The 23,919-nt window shown below is 44.7% G+C and overlaps 1 protein-coding gene across 6 annotated transcripts in view; it reads right to left on the bottom strand.

Annotated features, from left to right (window-relative positions):
• Nucleotides 1-1,256: 1,256 nt before the first annotated feature.
• The window catches only part of setd4 (SET domain containing 4), a 75,510-nt gene continuing 52,847 nt past the window's right edge, over nt 1,257-23,919 (bottom strand). For 2 of the 6 annotated variants that reach the window (XM_059650186.1, XM_048540180.2), the window contains exons 5-10: nt 23,251-23,680; nt 21,155-21,329; nt 18,642-18,723; nt 11,750-11,830; nt 4,594-4,717; nt 1,259-1,891 (exon numbers count right to left, since the gene is read on the bottom strand). In XM_059650186.1, coding sequence (XP_059506169.1) covers nt 1,754-1,891; nt 4,594-4,717; nt 11,750-11,830; nt 18,642-18,723; nt 21,155-21,329; nt 23,251-23,680 — 1,030 coding nt within the window. In that variant the 3' untranslated portion in view covers nt 1,259-1,753. Of the gene's footprint in view, nt 1,892-4,593; nt 4,718-11,749; nt 11,831-18,641; nt 18,724-21,154; nt 21,330-23,250; nt 23,681-23,919 lie in introns of all 6 variants that reach the window. The other 4 variants (XM_059650184.1, XM_059650185.1, XM_059650182.1 and 1 more) reach the window with 3 other exon arrangements.

The raw sequence follows: 23,919 nt of genomic DNA, 5'->3' as shown, positions 1-23,919 counted from the left end.
CCCATGTGATCGAACCTTACTAAATTGATCTACCAAGTGGAACTGTGTCGAACTTCTGTATTCGAGTGCATTTAAGATTATTTTTCTTCAACATTTTCTCCCCTTACCAAGTACAGATTTCAGCCAGGCTCCAGATTCAAAGCACTGGCTTTTTCTTCAAGTGTCATTTTCATCTAAACTGTAATTTTTGGCAACTTGTTCCACAGTGAAATATAGTTGCATTTAACTTGTCTTCATCTACTATTCATATATGTATGTAACAGTGACTATTTAAACAATCCCCTTATCAGCAATCTCTCCCTCCAAAGTGTCAAATTCCGACACAGATCAAGATTTGCACATGGTTTTCTCTTCAGTGACTTAAGTGCAAAATCAGATGGTGCAATTTATCCACTGTTGCTTTGAGGAAGCTTATATTTCCTCTTTGTTTGGCTGTCCTGGAGCAACACACCATCCTAAGAGATTCAGAGACTAAACACTAAGGGGAAGAAACAGTGTATGCTTTTATGAGCAGGCTTTATGATAATCAGATAGCAAAGACAGTTACTTATGTTTTGTTCTGGCTATTTCTCCTTTTCCTCCCCCGAAGCAATCATTATTTACTAAGAATTGGACAGTTACTGGACCTACTGATAGGTCATCAGTGAAATCATTGTTCATTTGAGAGTCTCCACTGAGTGTGGGTAAGAACAGCATGTACTCATTCAAACTCAGAACAAATGTTTTCCTGCAGCTGTAAAGGATAACAGCGCTGGTTCATTCTCTCCCATTTACAGGCAACACAAGAGCAGTTATTTGAAGATAACAAGGTGTAGAGCTGGATGAACACAGCAGGCCAAGCAGCATCAGAGCAGCAGGAAAGCTGACGTTTCGGGTCAAGACCCTTCTCCAGCATCAGCAGTTCCTACTATCTCTGTAGCAATTAATTGAAGGTGTAATCAAAATTAGTCCTGTTCAGTTCCTCTCCTGTTGTACCTGTGTAAAATTTTTAAAGGTTGCATCCACTTACCTTTTCAGGTGGTGTGCCTAGTACAGCCATTGGCAAACAAAATTAGCTAAACTAGCCCAGATCGGGATTCTTCAGGTCCATGTGACTCAACTATTTGCTGCTGGTACAGTTTTTTGGTATAGCTGTTTTCTAATCAACATGTTCATAGATGTTATGACAGACCTCTAGACGAGACCACAAGCGATCTTCAGCTGCAAGTACAAACTTGAAGCATCCAGAGACCTCAACTGACTGACAATTGATCAGATTTAATAGGTTTAAACTACAAAATGTACAATACACATGTTCTGATTCATTATATAGCTAAGTTTTGTTCAATATCAGAAAAATAGCCACTTAAAGCAACAGCAGTTTCATTGTTGAGAAGCTAGCAATACATACAAAACTGGATGTGTCACTCCTTATATTCCAGAGGCAAGGCACTATTTCACTGGAGGGGTTCCAATGTAATCAAACCACAAGATCAAATTGTATCTAAGGAATTACTGTACTAGATCATTGTGCAACATTTCCCTTTGATTTTCCATTGTAGTGTAGGGAGTTCACACTGATCATCTTTCCCGTTTTTCATGAATTACAGCAGAATCACCATATATTGTAGTTTCTTTGGGAAAAAAAAGACATATTCACAATAAATCATTAAATAATCAATGTGGTCTTTCCAGGGCCTAACAGCTGTGCAGGTCTCATCACCGAGTGCAGTCAAGCAACAGGGAGTATTGCCAATGATCCACTTTCTGATCATCATCTGGGAGGAGTAACTCTCATATTTTGTAATACTTCAGCTGAAGCTTGCAGTATCTTTAGTTCTTCTCCTCGTAGCTTCACCACCAGCTCCAGATGGTCTGAAATCTCAACAAATTCATTCAATAGTTTGGAAATCTGCCAAGATGAAGACAAAATAATGAAAAAAACTCACTTAAGTAAAACATTAAAACTGCTTGGAAACCTAGGCTTTCCAGTCATCCTGCCAACCCCATAAATTTGTCCGACAATCCTTCCAACATAATTTCCTCACCCTATACGGTAGTGTTAGACATCCATATGACAGATGTGAAGGATCTAATGAAACTCACTGTGAATTTAATCAAAAGAAACTATTTGACATTCTTGCTTTGAGTATATATAATGCAGTCGCTAAATGGAGAAAAGTGGAGCTTCGGTATCCTTAGCTCTTCTTACTGAGTATTACTAACCACATAAGCTATCAACATCCTGGGACAATATCCAGGCTTGGACCAACAAGTGCTAAGTAACATCATGCCACACAAATGACCATCTTCAGTGACAGACAACTTAACCACCGCCCTGTTACCATCGCTGTATCTTCCAGTATCAAAATCCTGAGGGTTACCAGAAACTCAACTGCACTCAATGTATAAAAACAGTGGCTACACAAGCAGGTCAGAAATTAGAAACATTGTAGCAAGGATCTCACCTCGTGACTCCCCAAAGTTTGTCCAATATTTACAAAGGTCCAGGAGAGCAGTGCAATGGAATACTCAACTTCAGCAACACAAGATGCTGGACACCAATGAGGACAAAGCAGCCCACTTCACTGATACTACACCCACATCCACTCCTTCCACCACCAATACTCTGTATACACTGTATCTTACTAGCTACATAATGCACTTAAGAAACTCACCCAACATCTTCTAATGGCATTTTCCAAGCCATGGCCACGTCCATCCAGAAGGACAAGGGCAGCAGATTCATGGGAACACCACCAGCTGCAAGTTCCCCTCCAAACCACTTACCATCAACATGGAAAATCTATCGCTCTTCCTTCACTGTTGTTGGGTCAAAATCCTGAAACTTGTTCCCTAACAGCATTGCGACCTACTGCAAGCACATGGATAGCAACTCACCACCCCCTTCTCAAGGGCAACTAAGGATTGGCAATAAGTGCTGACCCAGCTGAAAGCCACATCCCCCAAGTGAATAAAACATTAAAAAATTAGGTGGGCAACAGGTGCTGGACTTGCTAGTGAATGAATAAAACAACTATCCCAATTGTCCCTGGTACTTGCATTTCCCATGCATCCTAAAGCATTTGCAGACAAAACGCAAGAACCAGCTGGAACTAGAAAATACAGTTTAAGAATTGCCACCCATTTGGGATGAGGTGAGAATTTTTTTTTTTCCTTGAGTCTTGAGAGTCTTTGGAATTATCTTAACCATAGTATGGACAAGGTAGATTTGTTGGATATTTTTAAGGCAGATTCGTGACTGACATGGGAGTCAAAGGTTATCAGACTTTGGCCTCAGCTCCACATTCTTGCCAAACTCAGGTCATGATCTTATTCAGTGGCAGAGCAGGCTTGAGGGGCCAAATGGCCTAGTTCTATTCCAATTCCGCATTTGTCTATGTTGAGCAGGTCCGATCTCTCAGTTTTGGCCAATGTTACTCTTCAGTTTGCCACTGAGTCATTCAGTAAGACTTTATTCATGGTAGTCCAAAATAAGTCATATCAGACTCAAAACAGATGCTGTTAAACCTGCTGATTTATCCTGGCACTAATTCCAGATCACAAGTATGTGAAGCACTTTGCTTTTAGTAATCTGGTAGTTTCTTCAACATCCACATAAAGTGAATTTGCCCAGTGTAATTTTTAAAAAATGCAGATATTACTTGCAAGAGGTCTTTCAGGATTTTGCAAGCTTAAGTTTGGAGCCTAATCAGGCATGAAAAGCAATTTACATTTGCTAACGTTTTGGAGGAGAGACAGAAGAGTCAGGCCTCTGTGACATTAACTCATCTCTGGCCACATTTCTGCATTGCTGTTGGATTCAGTGCGGAACTCTATTTAAGTACTTTCTTTGTACCTCAAAATAGTGCTGGATTGTGACAACAGAACACCTTTCACTGGATCTCCCAAGATATATGTGGCAATAAATAAATCATCCATCGCCACTCATCTTGATGAATTAAGGAGCAGACATGAGGGTAAAACAGCCAGCTCATCTTTTTTGAAGTTCTTACGATACAGAGGCCCATCACCCCATTGCTAATTCTTTGAAAGAGTTGCCCAGTAAGTCTCTCTACTTCCTGACAGCCCTATAAAATTTTCCTTTCAAGGATATAGCCAATTCCTTTTTGAAAATTATTAGGTATATGTTCACCACCTTTTCAGGCAGTGCATTTGAGATCATTTTAGTTGCACTGCCTAAAAATAAAACATCTCCTCTGACTCTTCTGATCTTGAATCTGTATCCTGTGGTTTAGTGACCCACTTATCTGGGGGTATAATCTCAATTTACTGATTCTTAACAAGACCAGTCACAATTTTGAGAACTTCCAAAATCTTCCCTTAGCCTGTTTGAAGTTTCACAAGGGTGTCCCACATAACTGAAATCCCTCATTATTCTGCTAAGTGACTTCTGCACTCCCTCCACATACTTGACATCTTCCCTAAACAGTGATACTCAGAACTGTACACAATATGCTGGTTGAAGATTACCAGGATTTTAGAAACTTTGCGCATAATTTGCTTTCATACCCCATGGATCTTTTTAGAAACTCAGGATCCCATCTATCGTTGGCATGTTAAAGTGAAACACCACAAGGTAAGAACACTCACTTTTTGCAATGCCCCCTGGTTTTCATTGATTAGGTGGAAACAGACATTTTCCGCAAGCTTTAAACTGCCCAACTCATTATCATCAGTGATAGACAGGCCAAGCAAGATCTTCTTCCTCTGTGGACTGCAAGACACAAAGAATAAATCAATCAATCAGTCATTCAATGTGCACCATCCTCCCAGAGAGTGGCAGTAGGAAGTTCTTCTCTTACATGTCTCTGACATGGAACTGTTTGAGTTCTTTCCTTTCCAGGCTCACTGTGGGGCAGCTCAGTGGTTAGCACTGCTGCCACACAGCACCAGGGATCCAGGTTCAATTCCTCTCTCGGAGGACTGTCTGTGTGGCGTTTGCACATTCTCCCCGTGTCTGCGTGGGTTTCCTCCAGTGATTTGGTTTCCTCCTACAGTCCAAAGATGTGCAGGCTAGATGGATTGGCCGTGGGAAATGCAGGGTTATGGGGTGGATCTGGGAGGGAGGGTTGGTGTTGACTTGATGGGCCGAATGGCCTGTTTCCCCACTGTATGGATTCTATGATGATTATTTCACATTATGTTCTCGGAACATAAGCAATCCTAACAGAGTGAGTTTTATTCCTAACTACCTTGAAATGCTGATGGCTTTTCTCCTTCATCCACGAATGTTGCTAATCACATTAGGTAGGAAATTGGTCCAGTTACAAAGGAAGGAGTGAAACAATTCAACAGGAATGGGCCATTCAACCACCCAAGCTTATTCTGCCATTCAACTAGACCACAAACTGATCTTTATCACAACTCCACTTACTCACTGTTGTTCCACATCTGCTGAAATCTTTAATAAAAAGTATTCAATCTCGGTCCTGACATGTTCAATGACTCAGCCTCCCTGGATTTCACTCTGAAACACATCTCTAACTTTTAAACTTATCATCTTGTTCTCGATTTCCCCTACCTGAGGCAACAATTTACCTAAACTCCTGCTATCAAATCTCTTTATCATTTTAATTAGTTCAGTTAATTCACTTCAAATATTCTAAACTCAAGCAAACGTGTTTCTCCAGCTTGTTTGTATAATTTTACCCCTTTGAGCCCTGGCAACATTCAGGCAAGTTTGCCAACATATACTGCCTCAAGTTCCATGTGCAAAACTGAATACAATCCTCCAGAGCAGGTCTGGCCAAGACTTTGTACAATTGAAAGATCACTTCCTCACTTCTGAATTCCAATTTCCTTGAGATGAAGGTCAATATTCCACTCGCCTTTCTGATTATTTATGTACTTCTAAAAAAAATTCTTGTATGAGTTGTGAGCACCACTCACATTCGTTCTCCATCCCTTGAACTGAGTGGCTTTCTCGGGCCATTTCAGAGCTCAGTTATTAAATCAACCACATTTCTGTGGGCCTGACGTTACACGTAGGCGAGACTGGGTGAGGACAGCAGGATTCTTCTTCCGACATGACATTAATGCACCAGATGTGGCTTTTTGATAACAATCAACGATGATTAGATAGTCAGCATTAATGAATTCACATTTCATCATCTGCCACGGTTGGACTCAAGCCATTCTCCCGAGCAAATCAGCCTGGCGTTTCGGATTATAGTCTACACTACACCAATGCCTCTCCGAATTTGTGCGCCAACTTTTGGCAATTTATATAAACACCTAATATCAACTCTATTCCTCCCATTGAGGTGTTTAAGTATAACTTGTCACTTCCTCTCAGCATCCACAGAGATCAACCATTTCTTTAACTAGACCTCTTTTTCATCCTATCAATAAAGCTGTGCTTCCACCCAACTCCGTTCCGACTGAACATTTTGTTTGTTGCTTTTTTAATGTTTACCAAATCTGTGCTTCTGAGTCACTTGTTTTATTTATCACATTTACATCTATGAAAATAACTCTGAAACATGTAAAAAAAAGTTTACACCTTGCCAATGTCTTGCTGTTTTGTCCTCCCCCAAACATGTGGATATTCCCCCTCACATCTCCCAACTAAGTTAAACCCTTGTATTAGTGAGAATGGAACTGCAGATGCTGGAGAATCCAAGATAATAAAATGTGAGGCTGGATGAACACAGCAGGCCAAGCAGCATCTCAGGAGCACAAAAGCTGACGTTTCGGGCCTAGACCCTTCATCAGAGAGGGGGATGGGGAGAGGGTTCTGGAATAAATAGGGAGAGAGGGGGAGGCGGACCGAAGATGGAGAGAAAAGAAGACAGGTGGCGAGGAGAGTATAGGTGAGGACGTGGGGAGGGGATAGGTCGGTCCAGGGAAGACAGACTGGTCAAGGAGGCGGGATGAGGTAGTAGGTAGGAAATGGAGATGCGGCTTGAGGTGGGAGGAACGGATGGGTGAGAGGAAGAACAGGTTAGGGAGGCGGGGACGAGCTGGACTGATTTTGTGATGCAGTCGGGGGAGGGGACGAACTCGGCTGGTTTTGGGATGCAGTGAGGGGAGGGGAGATTTTGAAGCTTGTGAAATCCACATTGATACCATTGGGCTGCAGGGATCCCAAGCGGAATATGAGTTGCTGTTCCTGCAACCTTCGGGTGGCATCATTGTGGCACTGCAGGAGGTCCATGATGGACATGTCATCTAAAGAATGGGAAGGGGGAGTGAAAATGGTTCGCGATTGGGAGGTGCAGTTGTTTATTGCGAACCGAGCGGAGGTGTTCTGCAAAGCGGTCCCCAAGCCTCCGCTTGGTTTCCCCAATGTAGAGGTAGCCACACCGAGTACAATGGATACAGTATACCACATTGGCAGATGTGCAGGTGAACATCTGCTTAATGTGGAAAGTCATCTTGGGGCCTGGGATAGGGGTGAGGGAGGAGGTGTGGGGGCAAGTGTAGCACTTCCTGCGGTTGCAGACGGTGGTGCCAGGTGTGGTGGGGTTGGAGGGGAGTGTGGAGCGGACAAGGGAGTCATGGAGAGAGTGCTCTCTCTGGAAGGCAGACAAGGGTGGGGATGGAAAAATGGCTTGGGTGGTGGGGTTGGATTGTAGGTGGCGCAAGTGTTGGAGGATGATGCGTTGTATCCGGAGGTTGGGGGGGTGGTATGCGAGAACGAGGGGGATCCTCTTTGGGCGGTTGTGGCGGGGGTGGGGTGTGAGGGATGTGTTGCGGGAAATGCGTGAGACACGGTCAAGGGCGTTCTCGACCACTGTGGGGGGTAAGTTGTGGTCCTTGAAGAACTTGGACATCTGGGATGTGCGGGAGTGGAATGCCTCATCCTGGGAGCAGATGTGGCGGAGGCGGAGGAATTGGGAATAGGGGATGGAATTTTTGCAGGAGGGTGGGTGGGAGGAGGTGTATTCTAGGTAGCTGTGGGAGTCAGCGGGCTTGAAATGGACATCAGTTTCTAGCTGGTTACCTGAAATGGAGACTGAGAGGTCCAGGAAGGTGAGAGATGTGTTGGAGATGGCCGAGGTGAACTTGAGGTTGGGGTGGAAGGTGTTGGTGAAGTGGATGAACTGTTCGAGCTCCTCTTGGGAGCACGAGGCGGCGCTGATACAGTCATCAATGTAACGGAGGAAGAGGTGGGGTTTGGGGCCTGTGTAGGTGCGGAAGAGGGACTGTTCCACGTAACCTACATAGAGGCAGGCATAGCTTGGGCCCATGCAGGTACCCATGGCCACCCCCTTTGTCTGTAGGAAGTGGGAGGAATCGAAAGAGAAGGTGTTGAGGGTGAGGACAAGTTTGGTGAGGTTAGGGTTGGAGCGGAGGGAGCGGAGGGCTGCCCGTTCTGCAGGGGAGAGGTTGGAGTGGGTGAGAGGGGTGGAGAGGTTGAGGCGGTTAATGTCTCGACAGCAGTTGGAGATGAAGAGGTCGAGGGAGGGTAGGAGGCCTGGGGAGGTGTCATGGAAGCGGACTTGTGTTGGACGTGGGTGAAGGCGTCAGTGGAGGGAGGGTTAGACTCCCAGTTAAAGAAGTAAGCGTGGAGGCGAAGGCGGCGGAAAAACTGCTTGATATCCAAACGTGACTGGTATTCGTTGATGTGTGGGTGGAGGGGGACAAACATGGGCCCCTTGTTTAGGACTGACCATTCGTCCTCATCAGTGGGAGGTCTGGGGGGATAGTGAAGATGCAACAGGGCTCAGTGTGGCAGTTTTCTCTGGGGTTGCTGGCTGTGGAGGTTGTGGGAGGAGCGATGAGGTCATCGGCTGTGGGCTGGGTTCCGTCGCCGTCAGCTGTGGGCGGGGTTCCGTCGGCGGTGGGAGGAGCAGGGTGGGTGGCGTCCGCCCCCTCCGCTCCAACCCCAACCTCACCATCAAACCCCGCAGACAAGGGAGGCGCAGTGGGAGTATGGCGCACTGACCTCTACATCGCCAAGGCCAAACGCCAACTCTCCGACACCTCCTCCTACCGCCAGCTTGATCATGATTCCACCCCCGAGCACCAAACCATTGTCTCCAACACCATCCATGACCTCATCACCTCAGGGGACCTCCCACCCACAGCCTCCAACCTTATTGTTCCCCAACCCCACACGGCCCGTTTCTATCTCCTTCCCAAAATCCACAAACCCGCCTGCCCTGGTCGACCCATTGTCTCAGCCTGTTCCTGCCCCACCAAACTCATCTCCGTCTATCTGGACTCCATTTTCTCCTCTTTGGTCCAGGAATTCCCTACCTAAGTCCGTGACACCACCCACGCCCTCCACCTCCTCCAGAACTTTCATTTCCCTGGCCCCCAACACCTCATTTTCACCACGGACGTCCAGTCCCTATACACCAGTATTCCTCATGCAGATGGCCACAAGGCCCTCCGCTTCTTCCTGTCCCACAGGCCCAACCAATCCCCCTCCACCGACACCCTCATCCGCCTAGCCAAACTTGTCCTCACCCTCAACACCTTCTCTTTCGATTCCTCCCACTTCCTACAGACTAAGGGGGTGGCCATGGGTACCTGCATGGGCCCAAGCTATGCCTGCCTCTATGTTGGTTACGTGGAACAGACCCTCTTCTGCACCTACACAGGCCCCAAACCCCACCTCTTCCTCCGTTACATTGATGACTGTATCGGCGCCGCCTCGTGCTCCCAAGAGGAGCTCGAACAGTTCATCCACTTCACCAAAACCTTCCACCCCAACCTCAAGTTCACCTGGGCCATCTCCAATACATCCCTCACCTTCCTGGATCCCTCAGTCTCCATCTCAGGTAACCAGCTAGAAACTGATGTCCATTTCGAGCCCGCTGACACCCACAGCTACCTAGAATACACCTCCTCCCACCCACCCTCCTGCAAAAATTCTATCCCCTATTCCCAATTCCTCCACCTCCGTCGCATCTGCTCTCAGGATGAGGCATTCCACTCCCGCACATCCCAGATGTCCAAGTTCTTCAAGGACCGCAACTTTCCCCCCACAGTGGTCGAGAACGCCCTTGACCGCATCTCCCGCATTTCCCGCAATACATCCCTCACACCCCGCTCCCGCCACAACCATCCCAAGAGGATCCCCCTCGTTCTCACATACCACCCCACCTACCTCTGGATACAACGCATCATCCTCCAACACTTCTGCCATCTACAATCCAACGCCATCAACCAAGACATGTTTCCATCCCCACCCTTGTCTGCCTTCCGGAGAGAGCACTCTCTCCATGACTCCCTTGTCTGCTCCACACTCCCCTCCAACCCCACCACACCCGGCACCTCCCTCTGCAACTGCAGGAAGTGCTACATTTGCCCCCACACCTCCTCCCTCACCCCTATCCCAGGCCCCAAGATGACTTTCCACATTAAGCAGATGTTCACCTGCACATCTGCCAATGTGGTATACTGTATCCATTGTACTCGGTGTGGCTTCCACTACATTGGGGAAACCAAGCGGAGGCTTGGGGACCGCTTTGCAGAACACCTCCGCTCGGTTCGCAATAAACAACTGCATCTCCCAGTCGCGAACCATTTTAACTCTCCCTCCCATTCCTCAGACGACATGTCCATCATAGACCTCCTGCAGTGCCACAATGATGCCAACTGAAGGTTGCAGGAACAGCAACTCATATTCCGCTTGGGAACCCTGCAGCCCAATGGTATCAATGTGGACTTCACCAGCTTCAAAATCTCCCCTTCCCCCACTGCATCCCAAAACCAGCCCAGCTCTTCCCCTCCCCCCACTGCATCCCAAAACCAGTCCAGCCTGTTTCTACCTCCCTAACCTGTTCTTCCTCTCACCCATCCCTTCCTCCCACCTCAAGCCGCACTTCCATCTCCTACCTACTAACCTCATCCCACCTCCTTGACCTGTCCGTCTTCCCTGGACTGACCTATCCCCTCCCTACCTCCCCACCTATACTCTCCTCTCCACCTATCTTCTTTTCTCTCCATCTTCGGTCCGCCTCCACCTCTCTCCCTATTTATTCCAGAACCCTCACCCCATCCCCCTCTCTGATGATGGGTCTAGGCCTGAAACGTCAGCTTTTGTGCTCCTGAGATGCTGCTTGGCCTGCTGTGTTCATCCAGCTTCACACTTTGTTATCGAAGTTAAACCCTTCTTTGCTGCTCCATTTCCCCTTGCTGTAATGTTCCCTCTCATTGGGGAAGCCACTCCATCTGAGAAATTCATCTCAGGAACCCAAATCCTTCCCTTTTACGTATATCATTGTAGCTAGGCACTGACAATCTCATTCTCTCCCTGCCTATCCAGTGTATGGTACTCGGAGTAATAATGTGACTCTGACTGGGGAGGTTCTGCTAACTAATGCAGAACTCAATTCTTTTAAATTACTTGACAGGACTCTCACCTACTCTTACCAACATGACTGGTTCCTACAGGAACCACAGTCTCTGAACTCTCACTCTCCCATTCCACAACATTTATTATTTGCTCCACAATATGTGCATTGCCACCCAGCGAGCTATCTACCTTTCATGACTCGTGTCGACAAAATAAACCACTTAATCATCTAAGTGGAGGATCTCTGCATGCGCTCTCACCTGTAGTTTATCACAATGCAAGTTCTAAAGTCAATTAGCAATGGCAGAAGGAAGAAGTACCATTATTCAGCTCTTGCCAACTCTTTAGCAACTAGCATAGAATGCTCTCTATCAGACATTCTCCCAGTCAGTCATTGTTCTACTCAAGGACAAAGGTGCAAAAATTAGTGAAGGATACCCAGTAGTTATAAAATGCAGAATAATTTCCCTGAATGTTCAGATTTTAAACACCTACTATTCCTCTACTCTGAGGCAGAAGACCTTAAGAACTGTTAGAAGTCTCCAACATGGTCCATCGAATCCAAATGTCAGATTTCTGGAAACAAAGAAGAATGAAGTGGTAACTGGACTGATCACTAAACAAAGATTTCACAAAGAAACTTATAATTCTGGTACACTTGCAACGATTAGCTTGAGGCTGAGTAAGCAGAGTTTTTGCTCCTAGGATGTTAAATTTTGCTTCTAATTTTCCAATCTTGAAGTAAAACTTTGGAGAAGCTATGGAAGGAGCACCCATTTTGGCCCCAGGCCAGACCGGCAACTTTTTATGATGATCCAAGACAATTTCATCAAATTATATTACAATCTCATTCGGGATCAGTAGCCTTTAATTTTGAGTACATACAGGGGAGTTACAGTCAACTTTCACGAGAAAGCCACAGATTCCATAGTTCAGAATAAACAATACTTTACCATACAAGTTACAGCAGTAGCTTCATGTGCAATATACGTTCAAATTATCTCTAACACAGAATTTACATGTGGTAAATACAGATAGACTGTGATTGAATACTCCACAGGCTTTTTTTAAATCATTTGTTGGATGTTGGCATTGCTGGCTGGCCAGCATTTATTGCCCATCCCTAACACATAGCAAATAGTGATCATGAAAGATCATATGGATTTTTCAGTAACTCTCCCCAGACATTAATGGCTTGATAGTCAGTAAAATGTGATCGAACTTCATAATGAATTACAATTGTCTTTCTTTGATGATCCAGGCTTGAAACTGCCTCTCAAGAACTGCTCTGCTATGAACTCCTCCTGCTGTAGTCAATCAGAATCCTATCTGGATCTACATTCCCCACTGCTTCCAGACTCCAGCACTAATTCACAACTATTTCCCTGACTCTTCACTGACAGCTAACTGAGCCAGTGATCAAATTTAATGATCTTCTCTAGCTGTAGCCTTTCTACCCACATTGAAAATGACACATTAGTGCCTAGTGTTTTTTTACAACTCCTTGTTTGTACTGGATAATAATTTGAAATTCAGAATGAAATCTGAAACTCACGTCCTTCAGTGGGTTTGTCTAATTCATAATAATGCAGTGGAGCAAAGTAAATGTGATTGAACTTTACAATGAATTACAATTGTCATTTGTTTTGCTGATCCAGACTTGAAACTGCCTCTCAAGAGCTGCTCTGCTATGAACTCTTCCTGCTCTGGTCAATCAGAATCCTATCTGGATCTACATTCCCCACCGCTCGCAGACTCCAGCACTAATTCACAACTATTTCCCTGACTCTTCACTGACAGCTAACTTCACCAAGCCAGATCTGTCCCTGGATTTTTCCTGACCTCGAATTCTTCAGCTGTAAGAGACAAATACTGCTACAAGCCTTATCAAGCCCCACTGAACTATTAATGTTCACAGGCTCCCACCTCCTCAGCTTCCCCCAACGTCGAACCAGCGACCTTCTCAGCTCGTCAGGACTTCTTTCAATTCCTAACTCCACAGAGATAGTCAACTGCTCTTTAACTCTTCTCAGCAGGACAGCTCACAATCAGTCCCACACACAGGAATTTACCCAGACTGTCCAACTAAACAGTGTTCCAAAGCCGTTTCCTATTGATCCCTGAACTGGCTGGAATGACTTGCTGAAACCATTGCCACAAATCCTGCCCCTACTTTAGACCAAAGCTGAATGTTGGCACGTAATGTTTTTTTGGAATAGTCTGCTCTCTGCATGTCATATTTCTAGGATGCTCGAAACGTGTTCCTTCATCCGCCATGGAGCAGAATCACACCGTGACCCGATACAGTTTAGTTTGGTTTGGTCTAATTAATTTCCCTTTCCATGCCCTGGTTCACCCAAAGCCATTCACTCTTGGCTGAACTACAGTGTTACAAACACAGATGACCGACAACCGGACGTGAATTTTGATCAACATCAGCAGATTTCGCAGTGGTCGGAGATACCACTGCTGAGTCTAATCCAGTTCTTCATGCAATATTCATTCAGAAATAATCCTGAGGAGTCAATCAATACTATCCTTGTGTAGGAAACTTGACTGATTATCCCCTTCCAAGGCCGGGGATTCAGACCAAATCTACCACAACAGCATGTTGGTTAAAATAGCACAGAAAGGGAGCAAACTTTGCTCAACTGCATTATTATGAATTAGATAAACCCACTGAACCACGTGAATTACAGATTTCATCCTGAATGTCAAATTATTATCCAGTACAAACAAGGAGTTGCAGAAAAACACCAGGCACTAATGTGTCATTTTCAATGTGGGTAGAAAGGTTACAGTTAGAGAAAATCATTAAATTTGATCGCGGGTTCAGTGTGTACATAGAACCACTCTACAGCCAGGTTGTGGAAACAGCAAGTCAGCAGTAGTACTCTTGCCTCTAAGCAAGGAGACTGTGGATCCAAGTCTTGCTTAAGCACCTGAGCATGGTATGTCGATCCTTGATACGGGACATAGTACATGCAATGTCACAGACACTGAAGCCTATCTCTTCTTTCAGTTAAATGTTAAAGATCCCATGGGACTATGTCAAAGAAGTCCAGGAGAGTTTGAGTTGTTTTGCCCCCTTGAATTAACATTGCTAAAAGTAAAACTGCACAGAAGATTCCTGCTGTCTGATAATCTGTATGACTGTGGCAAGTAGCCAGAGCTTAACATACTGCTGACTGGCTGCAATCCCATGTGCATGTGTGGGTAACACAAATTTACTCAGCCTCTAATTCTTAAAGGGAAGGTGCATTTTGACCGTAGCAGCTTGGATTAACTGTAAGTATTGCTATAACCATGGTGATGGTGTTTAAAACATAGTATTAGAGACGGACTTTCAAGAGAGTAATGGGATTTTGTTTACATTGAGAATTTATGAGCTGACAAAGTGAACAGTGTAATGTCATAGGCTATCAAAAAGAAGATTCTGGAATTGTTTCTTGGACTTAGGATAAAGCTTGAAAAGAAACCTTTAGGTTCCAGGATTGTAGACATTGCAACTGAAGCTGTATGTATAGATCAGTAGCTTCGAGAAAGGGAGGTAGTTCGGGACTGTTAGGAAAGAGGTTACCTTGGCGTAAGGAGATTAGTTTAGAAGTTCCAAGGTCAGAATGGCTGTGAGATGCTGAGAAAGTCTAGGCTCAGTTATAGGACAAATCAAGGAAGAATGTGCTAGATTCTCATGACCAGGAAGGGAAGGCATGGCTAATTCAAACACTATATGGGTCAACGAAGGTATTTTTCTCATGTGTTTGAGTACTATAACTGAAAGCTACTGGAATTAAAAGGGTCGTACTTTACTGGTGGTTTCAAAGGGTGCATTATATATAAACAGTTTGGATTAATGTATTCTATTCTTCAGGGTAATAAATTTTCACTTTATTGTTAAAGCCAAATCTACAGCACTGCATGCGCGTGTCTCTGTCACTGGTGATAGAGAAAACTATGAAGTTCTCTCTGGTGTTGACAGAAATGTTCCAGGTCTCTCTGAACACAGGAAAACCCAGGAACCTACAGACCGATTAGCTGCACATCAGCAGCGGGAAAATGGAATAATGCTATAATAAAGCGATATGGTGCATATACACTTGGAGAAAAATATGTTAATACTGGACTGTCAATAAGGCTTTGTCAAGGCCAGGTCATGTCTGACAAACATAATTGAGTTCTTTGATAAGGTGACACAGTGGATGAGGGTAGTGCTATTGATGTATATTTAGACCTTCCGAAAGCATTTGATACAGTGCCACATGACAGGTTGGTTAGCAAATTAGAAATGTTTTGAACTAATGGGTTCTTGGTAACATGGAGTAGAAGCTGCTAAAAGATAGGAAACAGATATTCCTATGTAGGTGGGTATAGATGGGCATTTCTCAGACTGGACAGGAATTGAAAGTGGTATTCTCCTGGGATTGGTGTTGGGACTCTATTTCTGATTTACATAAACGATTTGCAGATGGTTGTCAATGGCAGAATCTCCAAATTTGCAGATGATTATTCAGCTCGGGAGAAAAGTGAATTGTGAGGGTGATGTCGAGTGACGATAGATGGACATTGACAAGCTGGTTAAATGGGCAGACGCCTGGCAGATGAATATCAGTGCAGATAAACGTGAGGTTACGTATTTTGGTAGGAGAAACATGGGGACACAAGACAGACTCAATGGTACAACTTTGCGGAAAGTACAGGAGCAGAGAGTCCTCAGGGTTCACATACATTATGCTCTGAAGGTGGTCAAGCAAATTGAAACAGTTGTTAAGGCTAATACGATCCTTTGGGTTTATAAATAAAGGCAGAGAGTATAAAAGCAAGGAAGTGATGATACACCTTCACAAATCATTGGTCAGGCTACATTTGGAGTGTTGTGTTCAGTTCTGCGCACATTATTGAAGGCAGGATGTTAAAGCCCTGGACACAGTGCAAAGAAGATTTACTAGAATGATACCAGGAATGAGGAGTTTTAATTGCAAGGAAAGATTAAAGAAGTTGAGCTTATTCTCCTTGGAGCAGAGAAAATTAAGAGGTTAAAAAAAAACCAAAGGAACTGTGGATGCTGTAAATCAGGAACAAAAACAAAGTTGCTGGAAAAGCTCAGCAGGTCTGGCAGCATCTGTGAAGAAAAAAACAATCAGAGTTAACGTTTCAGGTCTGGTCACCCTTCCTCAGAACTGTAAGATCAAGAAGTAACCTCACTGAGGTGTTAAAAATTATGAATAATTTTGCCAGGGTAAAGAGGATATTTTGTTTCTCCTAGTTGGTTTTTCAGTAACTAGGGGTCACAATTTCAAGATTGTCAGCCAGCAAACCAGGAGTGAAATGAGGAGAATCAGTTTTACTTAGAATTGTTAGGATTTGGAATGTGCTCCCTGTGAGTGTTGTGGAGGTGGATTTCGTAGGAGGTTACAAAAGAAAGTTGGATGTTTGCTTGAAAGTGATGGATTTAGAGGGTGACGAGATAGGGCTGGAGAAAGAGACTAGCTGGGTAACTGTTTCAGAAGCTGGTACAGACATGACAGGTCACATGACCTCCTTCTGTACTGTAAAACTCTACACTTCCATGATTCCTTTTCGAGTTACTGATAGCTCCCCATACAGCAATACACGATCGCTTTGAAATGTCGGTAATGTGGCAGGCACCAGGCCAAGAGACTCAGGAATCAAAACGGAAATCCAGCGGTGACCTTTGCTCTCTGGGAATGCCTTCTTCATCCTGATTGTCCCAACCTGCATCTCTAGGCATGCAGAGTACCATGCATGTACTAGCACACTTGCAAGTGTAACATGAGTAGTGCAAGGAGTGGCCAGAAGCAGTCTGGCTGCGATCTTTGGACTCCTCAGCTCCCACAGAACCAACACCAGGGCACTGCAGAGTCTAATTCTGCAGCTCTCGAATCTGTGTTACAGTCACCTAGTTCTTCATGCTGAATATTGATTCATGACCAGATGGCAAAAGGAACAGGATATGGTACCTATCGCTTGATGCGGGACAGAAATTTCCCACAAAATAATTGTACCCACTCTTGAGAATCAATACGCTGATCTGTATGTGACTATTCTCTAAACTGTGTGCAGTATCCTTTGAAGTCAGCAAAAGCAAAAGTTCCCAAAATTAGTCTGGGCATGCTTTTTGTAAAAATTTCTGTGAGGAGGAGAATAAATAGACCATCCTGATTTCCTGCTGTGGAAAGATTAATACACCAAACTTTACCACTTTGTTAAGAAAAAAGTCACATTTATGACCTCTTGTGCACCGAAATCTAGTGGAGTATTTTTCACTTGGGAGACAATGATAGAATATACACGGCACACCCTAACTGAGTCACGGCCTCGCCTATACCTCGTAAAAGAACCACAGCCTGAACAGTCCCACCCCACCCCAGGACTGAAGCAAATCACTCCAGACACACCAACACTGACATAACAAAGTGTGTAGCTGGATGAACACAGCAGGCCCAGCAGCATCAGAGGAGCACAAAAGCTGACGTTTCGGGCCTAGACCCTTCATCAGAAACATCAGCTTTTGTGCTCATAAGATGCTGCTTGGCCTGCTGTGTTCATCCAGCTCCACACTTTGTTATCTCGGATTCTCCAGCATCTGCAGCTTCCACTATCTCTGCACCAACACTGAGTCCAGTCAGTAGAGCTGGATGAACATAGCAGGCCAAGCAGCATCAGAGGAGCAGGAAGGCTGACGTTTCAGGCCTTGCCCGAAACATCAGCTTTCTTGCTGCTCTGATGCTGCTTGGTCTGCTATGTTCATCCGGCTTTACACCTTGTTATCTCAGATTCTCCGGTATCTGCAGTTCCTACCATCACGGAGTCCAGGCATCTGTTATTCAACTGGATCGGAGGAGGTGAAGCCCAGTGAGAGAGTGTGTGAGAGAGAGAGAGAGAGAGAGAGAGAGAGAAAGCGAGCAAGAGAGAGAGAGAGAGCGCGAGAGAGAGAGAGAGCGAGAGAGAGAGAGAGCGAGAGAGAGAGAGAGAGAGCGAGAGAGCGAGCGAGCGAGAACGAGAGAGAGAGAGAGAGCGAGAAAGAAAGGAAGAAAGAAAAAGTTAGGCAGGCAAAGGGGATTCTTTTCTTCTCTCTCCCTATCTGCACTCCACCGCCACCTATTCCTTGACTCATTTTCTACCCCACATCAACATAAATACCAGCTTCTCCAAGCTGCTAGCTCTTCTGAAGGAGGGCTGCTGGAGTCAAAACATTAAACTTGTTTCTTTCTCCACAGATGCTGCCAGACCTGCTGAGTTTCTCCAGCAATTTATATTTTTGTTTCTGATGTACATAATCTGCAAATCTTTCAGTTTTTGTTAATTGAGATATCTGCTTTCCCCAATAAAATGACATTAAACAGCCATCAGACACCATAATACTTACTCCAGGAGGCCCTCATCCTGTAGAAACTGCAGCTTTCTGTCCACCAGTTCGTACTTTTCAGAAACATGATTACAAAGGAGTTCTGAAAGCAACGTTAACAAGTATGACTTCAAATTTAAAGCTCTACCTTTTTCATTTATTCAATAAGTAATGATACAAACCAGGAATAAAACTGAACTAGAAAAAAAAGTCTGAGGGTATCCTGACAACCTGCCCACGATCAGAGATGGTGGCATAGTGGTAATGTCACCACACTAGTTACCAAGTGGCCCAGGCTAATGCAGTGGGGTTGTAGGTTCAAATCTCACAAAGGCAGCTGGCGAAATCTAAATTCACCTCATCAGTCTGGAATGTGAAACTGGTCACAGTGACGTTGACATGTCTATTATCATCGACTGTCGTAAAAAACTCATCTCGTCAATTGATACCTTCAGAGAATGAAATCTGCCCTAGGTAGCCTACCCGTAACTCCAGATCCGCAGCAATCTGATTGACCTGCCCTCTGAATGGCCTACCAAGCCAATCAGGGATAGGCAACAAAAGCGGGCCGTGCTAACATCGCCTGCCTCCCTTGAAAGAATGAAGGGGAAAAAAAAACTCCCCTCTGCCTAAAAGTACTAATCCCAGGAGAGGATTCTTAGCCTTTGACCTGCTCTTGTATGTCTCGTCCAGTTCAGTTTCTGGTCTATCAACATCCTCACCTCTTGACTCCCCAGAGCCTGTCCATCATCTACAAGGCAAAACTCTGGAATAAGATGGAAGCCTTGGCCCTCCCCTGGACGGGTGAAGCTTCAACAACATCCAGGAAACTTGACACCACCTGGTACAAAGCTTGTACAGCACCACAACCAGAACACTCACTCAGTCCAACCACCGACGCTCAATAGCAGTAGTGTATAGTATCTATAAGAGGTGCCGCAGAAATTCACCAAGGCTCTGTAGAAAGCACCTCACAAAGACCAAGGGAGGCACTGGCCTGGCGCTAATGTCACTGGGATGAGTATTCCAGAACCTGAGCTCAAGTTCTGGGGACATGGGTTTGAAGACATGGTAGGTCATTAAAATTGAATTCAATAAAAGTTTCGAACAAAATGCTAGCCTAGTGGCAATGCTGTAACCAATGTCAATTGTAAAAATCCATCTAGTTTACTAATGCCCTTCAGGGAAGGAAAGCTGCCATCTGATCCGGCCTACATCTGACTCCAGCTCCACAGCAACTCTCTTCTGGCTGCAATTCGGTATGGACAATTAATGTATCACCCACAAATTCCCCTCCAAGCCACTCACCATCCTGACTTGGAAATACATCACTGTTCCCTCACTGTTGCTGGGTCAATATCCAGGAACTCTCTACCTAATGGCATTGTGGGTGCAGCTACACCAAAAGGACTGCAACAATTCAAGATGGCAGCTCAGCATCAACTCATCCAGGGTAGCAAGGAACAGGCAATAAATGCTGTCTGCCCTACATCCCAGAGATAAACTTTAAATCTGCACCAAGAGAATCCTGAAACATCACCAAGCTGACAAATCAAGAAAGGAAACACAAATTTAAATTATCCCTGCTTGTAGATAAAGTCAAGGCCTCAGAAATATCCATGTGGAATTTACTCTCTAAATGAAATCAAAGAAACAAAGAAACCTACAGCACAGGAACAGGCCCTTCGGCCCTCCAAGCCTGCGCTGATCAAGATCCTCTGTCTAACCTGTCATCTATTTTCTAACGGTCTGTGTCTATTTGCTCCCTGCCCATCCACGTACCTGTCCAAATAGATCTTAAAAGATGCTAACGTGTCTGCGTCTACCACCTCCGCTGGCAATGCGTTCCAGGCACCCACCACCTTCTGTGTAAAGAACTTTCCACGTATATCTCCCTTAAACTTTCCTCCTCTCACTTTGAACTCATGACCCCTAGTAATTGAGTGCCCCACTCTGGGAAAAAGCTTTTTGCTATCCACCCTGTCTATACCCCTCATGATTTTGTAGACCTCAATCAGGTCCCCCCTCAATCTCCGTCTTTCTAATGAAAATAATCCTAATCCACTCAACCTCTCTTCATAGCTAGCACCCTCCATACCAGGCAACATCCTGGTGAACCTCCTCTGCACCTTCTCCAAAGCATCCACATCCTTTTGGTAATGTGGCGACCAGAACCGTACACAGTACTCCAAATGTGGCCGAACCAAAGTCCTATATTGATATTGGATGAGGTAGAAATAATTACCGTTGTCCCATGGACTTCCCATCAGTTAACGTTGCCCACAAAATGCCTGATCTTAAACATTTTCTGGTGGCTCATTTCAAAGTATCATTTACTGCTGGGGAAGTGAACTATTCCTAATTTTTTTTCAACCTGAAGTGCAGCTGGCAAACTGGAGAAGAGTCAAAAAGTAACTAAGGAAATAGGGATCCTAACTGCCAGCTCTTGTGTAAAATGTTCCACGTTACAGAGAACAGTCAAATAGACTCATCAGAAGTACAGTCAGCCTTCAGCTCATTTGTTGCAGCCTCACCTTTACTGACATAAACAACATTGTGTGGATTACTCTTTGTGAGAAATCCATATTCCAGTAGGAGCCGCTGGTTGCCATGCGGCCCATAGCAGATGAACACCTGCTCATATCGCCTGCACTTTGTCACTGTTCGAATTTCATAATGTTTGGTTTTCTGGTTGAAAGCAGCTGTTATCTGCAAGAATAGAAATAAGAGTTAAACCCAATTTAAATCAACTCCTGATGCCTTCCAAACAGAATTGTCATTCCCCTTGTTTAACTCTCTCATGGCCTCACCCCTTTACAGGCTTACAACTTGTCCCTCTCCGTTGTTCAACATCTGGCCTCTTGTGTAACTCTCATGATCCCAGATCACGTTATTAATGAACACATCAGATCGTAGGCAGGAACCTGGTTCAATAGATACTTTTGATTTGTTTTGGATTTAACAGAGTGGTCCCTCATTAAAACATATTCCCAAAATTCTGAAGATTTTGACTTCACAATCAAACGCAACCATCCAGGTCAAGGCAATCCATTTGACTGGCACCCCACCCATTACCTTCACCAATCTCTTCCTTCACCACAGCACATTAGGGGCAGTAGTGAGTATGTACTGATGTAACCCGACTGAGCTTCCATTGCCTGCAATTTTTACCAGATGGAAGGACAATGGCAGAAAATGCCGAGGATCATCATCACCTGCAAGTTCCTGACATCATCCTGTTCTTTAAGTTATCACCATTCTCTCACCTGTTTCTGAATCAAAACCCTGGAGCTCCCTCCCTAACAGAACTGTGGATATTCTTACCCAACATGGACTGTCTCAGTTGAAGGCACCACCACTTTCTCTAGTTGTTTTGGGGATGGGTAATAACTTCTGACATAGCCTGAGCTGCCCACATCCCACGTAAGAACTTTAAAAAAAAGCACATCTTTGAGACCCTCTTTAAAACCACTTCCTTGAGCCATGATTTTAGATTTCCTGCTTACATTGTTTCCTGTGGTGATGATGTGGAGGTGCCAGTGTTGGACTGGGGTGGACAAGGTCAGAAGTCACATGACACCAGGTTATAGTCCAACTGGTTTATTTTAAATGAAGAGCTTTCAGAGCAAAGGCAACTGATGAAGGGGCTGCCCACTGAAAGCTTGCAATTTGAAATAAACCTGTTGGACTATAATCTGGGGTCATGTGACTTCTGACCTTCTCCCGTGGTCAGCATCCACTTTTGTCTGATTACGTTTTTGTGAAGCATCGTGGATGTTTTTCATGACACAAAAGGTGCAATAAAAGTGCAGGCTGCTTTTGTTAAACCCCTGAACTTTGCTGCCTTTCTGACATACCCAAATCCTTTACCCTCCTCCAGCCCCTTCATCCTTTCCTCACATTGAGATCCCCTGGTGAGAAAGCAGAGCAGCAAGAGGACAGGGAGCTCAGTACCTGCTCCCTTCCCAGCTCTGAAAACAGTTGCTAGGAGAAGATTGATTAGAGGTGCAGGTTGGCTCTAAATCAACTTGTTCCTTCCTGTGGGAAATGATATTAACATTTCACTCCTCTCAGAATAATGTGAAAAGCATCTGGCGAGATTGCCAATTGAATGTATGAAGAGATAGAAAACAATCCAAAAATCCGAAAATGAATGCAGCAACATGTATAAAAGAGAACGGAATTTGTGCTTTTCCTGCAACATTATATACGAAAGTTACTTGAATTATACAAAGAGGGATGTGTGCCAGTGCAGAATTTGGAGTAGGTCATTCAAAATAACGCAACTAAATCAGTTCTGTAGAAGGACTCGAAACATGAACTCTGCTTTCACTCCACAGGTGCTGCCAGACCTGCTAAGTTTCTCCAACGATTTCCACACCTGTTTCAGATTTCCAGTTGGAAATATACAATCATTTCAAAAACGTAAACCACAATCCCGGCCTGGGATGGTGGTGGTGCACGGAACAGACCCCTTTTAAGGATTAAATTCGCTTAACTTCAAAGCAACCACTGCTGTTGCCATGAGCCGTGAATGCGCAATATTTGTCAAGAAGGTGTGCACTAAATGTATGATGATGCATCCTACCATGACAGCACTGGCTTTTTGGACATGAGCCTGTTTTCTCACCTGAACAGATGGACTGTGATTCAGGAGATCCAAGTACGGTGCCAAGGCATAGATATCTGGTTCTCGGGACAAAAACTCACTCTGCTCATGTTCCATATAAACCGTCCTGGTGTTGATACTGCACCAAGCCCAGCGGAAGGCGTTGTAAGTAAAAACATTCTCTACAAGCTCCGAGAATAAGGGCTGCAGGGAGCCGAAGAAGCATTTTGAAGCAAGGTATAGCTCCTGAACCACTCTCTTTTGCTCCTGAATCCTCCTAACCAGATAGCTGGGAAACAGCTCAATTACTTCCTCTGTTAAGTAAACTGGGCATATGTACGTCTCCGGTAACACATCAATGTAGGGCTTCCATGGAGACCGGCTCCCAAAATGTCTCTCAGTAATGAGAAAAGTACACAAGGCTTGGAGGGGAGACAAACAAGGCTTCCACCTAAAAATAATAAATGAAAAATTTCAACAGTACAAATATAACATGCTGTACAAAAGAAACTTCAATTGCTAAGGGCGCAAAAACAGATGTCACTAATGAGACATGCTGCAGCAAGCACAATGGGGAATTTATGGAATCATTTAATTTTGCAGCACTGAAGATGACTATTCGATTGATGACGTGTGTCAGCACGCTGGAAGAGCTATTCCATTTGTCTCATTTCCCTGCATTTGTGCAGA

This window comes from Stegostoma tigrinum, chromosome 12, assembly GCF_030684315.1.
Source record: "Stegostoma tigrinum isolate sSteTig4 chromosome 12, sSteTig4.hap1, whole genome shotgun sequence".
Lineage (NCBI taxonomy): Eukaryota > Metazoa > Chordata > Chondrichthyes > Orectolobiformes > Stegostomatidae > Stegostoma > Stegostoma tigrinum.
The sequence above is the reverse complement of the archived record's forward strand: the minus strand, read 5'-3'. Positions and strand labels throughout refer to the sequence as shown.